Genomic DNA, 12,196 nt, shown 5'->3' on the forward strand with positions numbered 1-12,196 from the left:
GTATTCACTGCACTTGGCTGTAGCCTGTTGCAGCAGATGACAACAGAAGCAGAAAATGCAACATTAGTCAATTCTTGACATCTTGCAGATTGGCAAAGCTAGGAGCAACAGCAGACAAACAGAAAAGAGAGAGCAACATGCTTAAAAGTTCAGATCAAAAGCACAGGTGTCCAGTCTACAGTGGTCTTACAGTCATGAACAAGTACATTCTCTAAGCCCACATAAACAGAGTTTTGACACAGCTTTCCATTTCCCAGATATTTTAAGTATCATTCAAAGGATATGAAATAAATCCTATTCAAAAGCAATGCGGAAATGTTCAAAACTATTTAAAAAATACACATGGATGAAAATGAGGAAAATAAATAAAGAGAAGCAATTTTACAATATCAATAGCTAAAAAATGTGTGTTGTGTTTGTTTAAGATAACAAAGTTAGATTAAGCTTCTAATAAAGCAGGATTATTCATGGATGACTGAAGTTTACTTCTGTGCTGCATAAACCACTGTCTGCTCAAATACCATTGTAGTTTAAGTGTTCAATCATTAACACAGAATTACAAAACAATATCTGAAGAAATGTTTTAGTAGTAAAAAAGTAATCTCTGAAACATGCTACATCATGATATGCAGATAAAAAACAAACTAAGTTATGTAATTTAAGTTTTGTATTCAGACTTTCAAAAGCTTTAAGCATCAGCCTTCCTATATTAAGCTTGAAGCTGAAGATAAAACGTTGATTTTAAGGAAAATACAACCACATCAAAGGCGTGTATTTTTTGAAGTCTTTAGAACTAAGCTGCAGGTTAGTCAGTATCAGAACTTGATTTAAACAATATCACAGAATCACAGAATGGTTGGGTTGGTAGGGAGATCACTGGAGATCACCTAGTCCAACCCACCTGCTAAAGCAGGTTCACCAGAGCAGATCACACAGGAATGTGTCCAGATGGGTTTTGAATGTCTCCAGAGAGAAGGAGACTCCACAAGCTACCTGGACAGCCTGTTCCAGTGCTCTGGCACCATCAAAGTAGTTTCTCCTTGTATTCAAGTAGAACCTCTTATGTTTCAGTATGTGGCTGTTTCCCCTCATCCTACATTAATCCAATACATTTTTTTCCCCCCAAAAAATGTATTAGTAATTTGTTATACTTTAGACCACTCACTTTTCTACTTAACTCCAGGGATCATTACAGAAATGTAAATATCTCAGTTAATGCCTAGAACAACAATCCTTTAAGCAATTATGTAGCAGATACAGTTTGCCAAGGCAGAGATGTCTTATATAAAAAATTGACTTATGCCCAAAGGATACTATATTCCACTGATTTCAATTAAATCTAGGGCTCTGTCAGGTATGAGGGCTCAGGCAGGTGATTCCCCTCCAGACATGGCTACAGAGGACGTTATGGATCCCAATTACCTGTCACTTACTCATCAGCCAAGGAATACTTTCTGCACAGTTCTGCTGCAACGAGGGACTGTATGAATATTTCCTGACCTGCTCTAACTTCCATCCACACAAAGCAATGAACAACTAGATACAGTAACAACCAGAAGCACAACAAATTAAGTATCTTCTGCCATCCTCTACAGACTCCGACACCAGACCAAAGCTAGCAAAAGAGAGCATTTTGAGAAAGCATCGCTCCTTTTCAGCATATTCCACTTATATACATACAATTTATTCTTAAATATGTTACAAAGTTGGATCCACTAGCCAATAATCTTTACTGGTTATCTAAGTGAGAAAGGGACGGTCCAATGATTTCTGTAAACTAGACTTTTAAAAAACCCATAAATTTTAAGGAACAGAAATTTGTAGTGAAAGAAGAAGTTTTTCTTAAAACCCGAAGGGTTACATAGCAAAGCTGGTTGCTGCTAAAAGGACATTACCAAGGCCAAGAAGAACAGGATTCCCCTATTGATACATGTATGATTAAGTACAGAGGAAAACAGCTAGAAAGTAATGACTGTGAACTAAGAAGTGAAGTCTACCATATATTTTTTTTAATATTAAAATCTAGCTAAAAGTAATAGTGGACACTTCCTTTCTTAGGCATTTGGGAGAAGAGTCTCTACATTAAGACAGCAGGAAAATAGATCAACAGCAGACAGATTTAAAAGTACTATGGAAACAGCATATCTGCTGCTGCTAGTAAATAGCAGATTCTGCTTTAAATCCCCTAAGATAATCAACACAAATAATAAATAATGTAAAGAAATATTTTTAGTGAGTAGGTCCTAACATATCCATAATTTCTGTTTTTGTTTCCATCTCTCCTTCCTCTTTCTGAGCTAATTTCTCAACATGTCCTCCTTTCAGCCTCTTCCAGACACATACCCACTCACACGCTATTTTGCCTTCCTCTCTTTCAGTGCCTTCTGAATGTATCAATCAATGATTTTTTTTTCCCCTTTTTCCCCAAACACCAGGTTTCAGGAAAGCCTGCCAGTGTCCCACCCACACTAATATCCTCAAAAATCCTGCACCCCCAAATTTCCACACAATATCTGCCCTCCCCCCTCTACATCCCATACTTCTGAACCCTCTTTTATTCCCAACACCCTTGCTCTCAGGTGGTGCCAGGAACTCCCCCTTAATTCTAGTCTCAGACCTGCCGTGTTTATCCCACTCCCCTTGGATTAAGCCTGTATATCTCTTAACAGAATCACAATTTCCTCACAGCAAAGTTCTGTGGTGCCTTTGTACTACAGAGCTCAACAGGCGTTCCTGGAAAGAAGAAATCCATCCTATTCACTGTGCAAGCTCATCTTGGCTCACAGTTCCTGCAACAATCTCCATTTAATCTACCAACCCTACCAGTTGATAAATCAGGACTATATTGTAGACGGTGATATTTTTTTTTTTTGGAAAGTGAAAGAAGGTGATTAAAAAAACCAGGTAGAAATAAGACAGAATTTTCCTAAGGCTTCTAGTGTTCCCTCTTGCACCTTTGTTCTCTAGTATGAAAGCCTGATATAGTGTACCCTCATTTGTGTATTACCTATAACACAGCATAATGCTTTACAAAATTCTTTCAATAGTCAAAGCATGTCCCCTTGCAATAACTAAAAAAGCAACAACAGAACACTCTGAAGCATATAGAGAAAAAGTTTTCTACTACCAAATATTTTACCTGAGGAGGATGAGGATGCCAAAGAAGCTGAAGAGGAAGATTCAAGAGAACTGCTGAAGAGTGGATCCCATGCCAGGAAGTCACTGTTCCCCTTTCTATATTAAGAGTTACAATTGGAATACAAATGAAAGATGTATATACTCATAAAAATCAAACTACAACTTCGGTAATAATTTGATAATAAATGTAAAAATATAATAAATACATTTGATAAATGCTTCTTTATTAGTCTTCACACCTAAAAATAAAAGTACTTAAAAATTGCGGGTCAAGAAACTGATTTATTCATAATGAGAATATCTGAACAGATACCTTGGTGCAAGTTTGTGTGTGGGCAAACTTAATAATGTCAGTTAAATGATTGTCATTTTCAAGGATACATACATCTTCAAATCAATTTATTTCAGTATGTATATCTGTAAGCAATACAGACCTGTCCAAATTTGGGGCTTCTAATCTTAAATGCTTTACTACCAAACACTATATAATAGAAAGTAAACCTGAGATTTTAATAAAAAACAGTGTTTTGTAACCATGTAATTATAAACATCAACTGAGAAAGATCACATTGAAGCCAACGCATTAGAAGGGGAAAGCAAATGAACAGAAGTCACTATTTTGACATAATTAATGCTTGATTCTTATGATGCTATCAATTCCCAGTTTAAAATAGCAGACAGCTGACATTTTCATTGAGTTTCTGAGTAGTAGGTCAAAATAAGACTAAATTCCCACAAAACTGTACTTGATAGAATTTGAAATTTGAACTTACTCATTAGTTGGAGCAGAAAGCTTTGATTTTGTTAACTCTTCACCTAAGCAAAAGACACAGTATTATCACTAAAGCTGTGGCACTCAAGAATTTCATCTTCATTAAAAAAAAGTAAATATTAATGGTTGAAGTTTGAAACTAATTAGGGATTATTAAAATGGAAAAGAGAAAATGCATTATTTCTAACTATAAATTCATATAATTCTGAAATAACTTCTAATAGGAGAGGACTAGATAGACCAATACATTAGGTGAGGAATTGTTGTTCATTTGAAATTTCTTCCTTAAATTGTACTGTTTACATGAATATAATTCTTCTGCAAATCTGGCTTGGTTTCTCATTGAAAAAAAAACCCTACAGGATAGAGAATAATGCTCTGTCCTCTGTCTCCACAGCCACTTTTTTTGTTTGTTTTTGACTATAAAACAGAGAAAGTGTGCCTTGCTGGCTTGTGGATCACCTTAAACATAGCAGGTGGAAAGGTTCTAAGAACTTGCACAGAAGCCTTTACCATGGGGTCTCCGCTCTGGCTCTTGGATGTTTTTCTTCACTGTCACAGACAACCTCATCTTTTTCCCAGAATCATACATATATATGTATATGTATGTTTGTGTGCATATATATGTGTGTATATATATTAAAAAAAAAAAAAAGAAAGAAAGAAAAAAAAGAACAGAGATATTTGGGCACTCCTACTAGCTATGTTGAAATGTTGACTAAAAAATTTGTATCCTTTGAATTTACTGTGAGAAGTTCAAAGGCAAATATCATAGTGGTATCTAGAATTGAGAATAAATATTTTTTCTGTTTAAGATACAGATACTTAAGAAGTTTATTTCTTCAACAGTTTTTTAAAAAATATTTTCATGCTATATCAAAACCATAACAGAAATAGACTAAAAGATTGACACTTACTGGATGAATTCCGATTCATTTGTGCCTGAAACAGAACAAAAAGAAAGGAATAAGTTATTTTACCAATTGTCAAATAAAATGCTTAATAGCCTCATGATTCTTGTTTCCACTCAACTTCCTATGAGATACTTTGCTTTCAACACGAGGCAAAACATTCTGAGGTTGCAGAAGACGAGAACACGAGGCAGGACAGAACAATCAGTGCACACCCATCACACCAGTAAGAAAAGGCTGGAATGAACATTGTAGAACTGACAAAGGGAGCACTATTACTATAATAAATCCCTTCACAAGCTGGGGCAGTAAAATTAAACAGCTTATATATCACATGGCTTTCCCAGTAACTCCCTCACATACTACACTCGCTCGGTTTTAATCTAAAAGTGTGAATAAAAAGCCATTCTGTACTTACAGGACTGTGTCTCTGCTTTCAAAATGAGGGGGAAAATAAGAGAAAAATCATCATTATTATTTTAATATGTTACGCACAATATTCTCCTTAAAATCAGAGGCATTCTTATTGCAATCTGAATATTGTACTAGCATACTTTAATACTATTTATCTGTAATATCACCATATGGTATAAAGGATCTTTCTGTGGATTGCAGAATGCATACAATAAAGCTGCATGGTAAGTTACATGTATCCACATTTTATGATCTTTTAAAGGTTTGTATATTATTAAAGAGTAAACTACGTTAAACTATGTTAAAAGCTATGTTCATCTAACTCCACAATGTATTCACATGTCTTGTGGCAGCAACAGCAGAAAGGCAAAGACTGAGCACTCCCAAGACTCAAAGAAAAGTTAAAATCTGAGAAGGGAGAAGCTACTTGATGTTTTAATGCAATAAAGCATACCAAAGGTGACCTAGTGCACAAAAAAAACAAACCAAACCAAAACCCAAACAAAATCAAAACAAAACCAACCAAAAGAACAAAAAAAACCCCTCAATAACTGTACTTAAACCTAGAATAAATTCTGAACAATAAAATCTATGTTTACACCAAGAATTCTTTACCACTTTCTTGTCTATGCATTAAAAATACAGGGAACAATATAACTTACAGATATTGCTGGAGAAAGAGCAATGTTTCCTATAGATACTTTTAATTCATCCAACGAAGGCATGGTATATTGAGAGCTATTATTTGGCTGGACAGGTTTTATTTCTACATGGAACCTCCTGGGTTCGTCATCTTCAGAGTCAGAATCACTGGATGAATAGAAATGATTCTCTTTGGTATGTTTTTCTCAGTTAAGGTGGAAATACTTCAAATTCACCTGCTTAATCCATTTTGTAATTACTCTCTACAATATACTCATATTACGTCAACATCACAGATTAACAACGCTGCCTAAGCTCTTTATGTGTTTATACAGACACTCAAATATATCCACTGATGAAAATTCACAACTCGGAAGTAAAATTCAGATTTTATATTCCTTTCATCTCCATACTGACATTCTGTTCTAAAAGGTGCTATGTCATATAACTGAACAACTGCATATTTGAAGGCATCAGGATAACGGAAAGATGCTACAGTAGCAACACTTCTGCATGTTAAATTTATGATTTGTAATTAAAAATGTATAAATCCTTTTAAACCAAGTGAAGGAATGCCCAGCCTTTTTAATTAGCAGTGAAACACCCATGCTACCTGTACCAAGCATTAACAGTAGAGGAAGAAGCGGCAGCAGCAGCCACTATTGCTTGCAAAACTTTCAGTGCCACCCTGCAAAAGGGGCAAGAAAGGATGCCCATCACACAGAAGGCTGCACAGTAAACTGAACACCATCAGCTGCTTAAAGGCATCACAACAACAACTCAGTCCTCAAAATAAGCAAAATATATAGACAAATTTTAAATGGAGTGAATCTGCACTGAACAAATGCTCTGAAAGGCCTGTGCTAAGCCTTAAAAGGTGGATTTGTTCTGGCAAATCAGAATTTGAAAATTTTCCTGTGCTTAAACATTTCTTACCACCTAGGGGAAGCATACATACTCTATATCTCACTTCTGTTGTTTTCACTTGGAAATATGCCAGCCATTTGAATGAAATCTCTTCAAACTATTTCCTGACAAAGACTAAAGCCCTGAACCCTAAAGACAATCCAAATCCATTTCAACTGAAAGAATCCCTGAGTTGTGGTGAGGAAAAAGTCAAATGTCTTCATCTTACAGGCTATCTGTCGCCCAAAGTGGATTATATCTGGAAAAGAAAATGTTAAAGTCATTTTTCATTTCATCAAAAGATCTCTTGCCTTCAAAGTTATCATTGAGTTTCAAGATACATTTCGTATGAATCAGGCAGCTCTTGTAAAGTGCTTTTCCAACTTAAAACTGGACTTATTGAGACTGACTGACATTATGGTAAAAGAATGTCCTACAACAGCAGTAGTTACATTTATACAGTAACATAGGAGTAGGACATTTATACAAGCCTAAAATTACATTTGGTCCTTTGAAGGCTACAGCGAGGCTGATGTGGCCCCCGGTGAAAATGAGTTTGACACCCCTGTTCTACAACAAATAGTGTCAAGAGTTCCCATCAACAGAATAAATATCCACTCTTGGATGCTAAGGGAGGAAAGGAGAAAGGAACTGATGCCTTCCTGAATCTGGTCAAGATTTTCAAAAGTTCAAGGCTGACAGGTATTACAAATCACTGAGCTTTTTCACTGGATGAATGGTCTTTTCTGTTGTTTCATGGCAAAAAGGATAAGGGAGAAAAGGATGCACAGGTGAATCATTTACAAAACATGAATGTTATTCACTCCTCTTTCCATTTCATGAATATATGCAAAATCTAAAAAAATCCCCCCCTCAACCCTGAACTGGACAAAAGTATTTCACTTTTATACCAATTTTGTAAATAGGAACCATGAAGTGCTTTTATCAGTGCAGGAATCTTCACTGGGGGCAACAAAGGCATAATATGCAAAGATGATGAAAACAGAGAAGCTATGATGATGGACTGGCTCACTTTAAGGTGCTGTTAGCTGCTTAAAGTTTTCACCATTTAAGGTAATTGCAAAGTATAAGTTTACTTTTACTGTAAGTTTACCTTTTATCTGCAGTACTCAGAACCATAAGTGAATACATTTCCAAAAATGAACTACCTTGCAAACATATTAAGCTTGCTTAGACCTAGAGCAATTATTTCCAGCACTTAAGTACAGCTTCCCTCTGTTTCTGATGGGAGGGAAAAAGAGGATAAGAATCTTTTTCTTCAAAGGAAGAATAGAGAAAATCACAACCCTCCATAAAAAAGTACCCATAACAAAAAACTATTCTGCATATCCAACCTATTATTAAAAGGACAATAAAAGCTAGAAGCACCAGTTAGAAAAAGCATGCGGCATAATGACTTCATTAAGTAACAGAACTTCTATTTCTAGACTGTGGGAGCTCCCAGTCTTTCCAATGGTGTTATAAAAAAGTGGAAGGGTGCAGATATAGAAAAGATGATCACTCTGTATGCTTAAAAAAGTTTACAAACTTTACAAACTCTCTTTTCAAGGAGAAAGATCTGTGTGATTACCTTAAAGCTTCTGTTCTGGATTTTTTTTTTTCTTTTTGCATACACACAAAACCTAAGACAAATATTGTATATTTTGCAAAAATCTATAAATATAAGAATACAACGTTGTTTCATACTTCATCAGTACTTCTCTACATAGAACTATAAAAACATCAAATAACTTGGCACATTAATAGTGAAAAGGATATCCTGTGTTGCTTCTGGTTTAATGCTGTATCCTTCATCATCTACATCAGGAATGTTCTAAAAACAAACAAACAAACAAATAATGATACTGACAAATAACTAATAACTAAAGGTGAATAGCAATGACTTTCATAAGCAGTCATAATCAAATTTTCATTTGTTACTGATAAAAATTCAGTCTAATAACAACATTTTTTTTAGTTATCTCAAATTATGCTCTGTAGTTCAGAAGCAGTGATAGACAAGATACCTCCGGAACGGAAAACAACAGAACAACCTCCAAATTTCCTATGAAAACTGGCGAATTTGAATGCATCTGCCTTTACTGGTACTCTATCGAAAAGGTCAGGAACTCACAGAAGAATTCTAGCTTTACTACTGAGGAGTACTGACAAGCCTGCAATTCTCTCAGCCTCAAATACTTTTCCAATTCCCCCTTCTAATTCTCTCCACTAAGGCACTGGAGGCTCTGATGGTGCAGGATCAAAATCTTTCCTAAGTATTAGTCAATACTTCAATAAACAAGTAAAAGCGTTCCAGGTTACAGAGGTCGCAACTTTCACACCCCTTGAAAAGGCAGCAAGCCTCCATTGTTACTTTATCAAAGAATATCCACATTATTTAAAAGGCATAGATGAAACTTAAACACAAGTGCTCAATCCCAGGTTCCAAAGTTTTCATTTACACAGCTCCAGCACCTTCCTGGATTTTCAGCACTAATAAGTACCTGGGAGCTTCACACTAGTTCAACTTTTCAGTTCTTGCAGGCAGTCGAATATAAATTGAAGAGAATTATGTTAAAATAATTCAGAAGGCTTAGCTAAGCACTTAGTTTCATAAAAATGTTTTGGGGTAGGGAAAACCAAGTCTCTAATATAATAATCTAGATTTTTTAAATGTGCAAAAAAATACATATAAGCATGTTTATAAAGGGATAAAGTGGGATACACAGATACACATTGTCCATTCAAAACAGAAAGGCCCACTCATGATTTCATGTGCATAGTTAGTCTATGTGAACTGCTGAGATGCTACAGTAAGTTTATTACAAAAAACACGAACGAAATGCCTTCAAAATGTAGTGATTTCAGCTGTTACAAATTTATTGTAAAATGACAAGATTATTATATTAAAAAGTGATTTATTCTGAAGTACCAATCAGGTACTGGGAAGCAGCTTGACTGACAGAGATATATCAGCAGGATATATTTCACCCTACTGTATATAAGTCATAAGACAGAACAAAATGAAGACTTAAAGTGGACTAGCAAGAAACCACTTGACTTCACCTAAAATTTGAAACCAAATTTAAGGATATATTCACCTTGAGAAGTTTTTGAATTACAGAGGAAGATAAACATTAAAAAGTAGTTGCCCCTCTATTCCTTTTATAGATGTCCCATATGGGATGTCTGATATTTTACTAAGATTGTCCTCTGTACAGCTCTTTAAATCTAGGAGTTCTGAACGAAAATGATTTTAAATATAGATCAAATTTCTGCTAAAAAAGAGTAAGAAATACAATCCCATATAGGAGATTTAATACTGTAGCCAATTAAATAGTGCATTAAAGTAAGGACAAAAAAAAAAGCTTTAAGCCTGAACCTGAATTTTAAAATATGGAACATATAGATGAAATTTCTTGAAAAATTTGTAAGACATGGACTTCATCACTATTTGACTAAAAAAACAAAAGGGAGGTGGGGGTGGGAAGAAGAAAAAGAAATAGGGGGAGCGGTGGAAAAGGTAATAAAAGCAGGATCACACGGTCCAGTACCTTAGATCTACTTGCTCGAATCAGAGTTCTTAGCTACGCTTGACCTCAGGCTGACCTTGTTTATCTACCAAAAAAACACTAATGGAACTTGACATTAAAATAAACAGAACAAAAACATATAGCTAGAGGGTAGGTACATTTTCCTACAATACTACAATTTCTGAATTCTGAAATTATTTTAGTTGTCATATTAAGCAATTTTCAATAGATCAGGATCATTCATGGTTAAGATGAACTGAAAACCAACAAAAATCTTTAAATATACAACATTTAGTTTTTCTTCCAGCTGGGTCATATATGTAAAGGATATTATTATTAAGCACACACATCATGAACAACATAGCTGGCAAATCTGTGGTATAAAACTGTGAAAGAACTTAGTTTGCAGAAATTATTTTCATTGGATTATTTTTAATTTACTGAATAAATCTCTAGGACAAACTAAATCCATAGAAAGCACTAAAATCTTCAAGTTCTTTAAGTATTAAATGTGTTTCTTGATATTTTTATGTTAATTATTTCTGATCTTGCAAAGATATTTGAATCACCTATTCCTCGGCAATGGCACTTGCAAATGGTACCTCAAAAATCTTTCTTACAAGTTAAGAAGTAATTTTTAAAAAATATTTTCAACATTTTGAACAGCTGAACTGGTGAACAGTTCTGCTTTCTGAAACATCAGAATTTTATTAATTAATCTACATTTTGTAACAGCAGTAGAGGACACAGCACTTTGGGAGAAAGACTTATTCGTGAATTTGATGTTAATAAATGCACTTACATCTACCTGACTAATCCTTACTCCCTTCTCAACACTCCTGTGACAGAACTGTATGTTCTGTGGTGGATCACAGTGCGACTTTTAAGCAGCAGTCACAATACAGACAAGACCTGATTTGCTTATCATGCTGATTGCAAGAAAAAAACCACTGCCTTCATGTATACTTGCAGCACTTTTGAATTTCAACGCAGAGGAAGAAAATCTTTGCAAACTTCAGGTTTCTGTAAGAAGTAGCTATTAGTACAATTGGGGATGAAGGTCTGGTCGAGCCCCCTGTGCAAACACATTTTTTTTGTAGTCTCTGCAGTAAAGAAAAGCTCAATATGCATGTAACTTGAACTCTGTGGAAGTTACTGTAAAGGTGGACTTCCTCGGAAGAAGGTTTCACCTTCTCAAAGGTTCTGTTAAGCAATTAAACAAATAGCTAGAAAAAGCACAGAGTTTTCCCCATGTTTGCAGATGTAATACAACATATTACTAATTAAGATATTATATAGTTTTAAATATTCATTAAAAATTTAGGGTTTACAACTCTCTGCATTAGTATGTTCCATGAACTTTCTGGGGTGAATAATTAAAGAAATAAAACATAAGGACATAACAAATAATAAAGTAAAACTGGCTATATAAAAAACCATGAAGACTGAGCATCCTGTTGTCAAAATTTATTTTCAGAGTTTTGGTGAATAATTTGACTTGGCTTCCTTGCTCTGGACTATCTATCATCCAAAAGGAATGGAAGAAGCCACACTATTGCCATGTCACTAGTTCTTCTGGGCTACAGAAAAAGGACAGGAGAAGAACATCAGGAGCATGTTGCAGTGTAGCTACTTCATTTGGCCCCTCCTCAGCACCATTAGCACTGCATACAGGTTGGTCATCAGTCAAGAAGCAAAGAACCTTCACTTCAGCTTGATTTCTGTCTATTTTCTCTTCTCCTGGGATATTTACAGTGGTTATGAGAGCTTTTTATCAAGTTTTTCTTGGGTTATGCTTCAAGATACAGCACAGCTGAACAGCTCACTGTTGCTTTTTCTGAGAGATGAGCTTTCTATCATTTTACTGAACTGGACTGACT

The 12,196-nt window shown here is 35.1% G+C and overlaps 1 protein-coding gene across 1 annotated transcript in view; it reads right to left on the reverse strand.

Moving 5' to 3' along the window:
• Positions 1-12,196, reverse strand: part of FCHO2 (FCH and mu domain containing endocytic adaptor 2) — a 95,415-nt gene that overhangs the window by 25,994 nt on the left and 57,225 nt on the right. Inside the window, exons 12-16 of the mRNA XM_080361999.1 lie at positions 8,560-8,617; positions 5,886-6,073; positions 4,828-4,852; positions 3,912-3,954; positions 3,140-3,234 (exon numbers count right to left, since the gene is read on the reverse strand). Coding sequence (XP_080218125.1) covers positions 3,140-3,234; positions 3,912-3,954; positions 4,828-4,852; positions 5,886-6,073; positions 8,560-8,617 — 409 coding nt within the window. The remainder of the gene's footprint in view (positions 1-3,139; positions 3,235-3,911; positions 3,955-4,827; positions 4,853-5,885; positions 6,074-8,559; positions 8,618-12,196) is intronic.

The sequence above is a fragment of the Nesoenas mayeri genome (genome assembly GCF_963082525.1).
Source record: "Nesoenas mayeri genome assembly, chromosome: Z".
NCBI classification, from domain to species: domain Eukaryota; kingdom Metazoa; phylum Chordata; class Aves; order Columbiformes; family Columbidae; genus Nesoenas; species Nesoenas mayeri.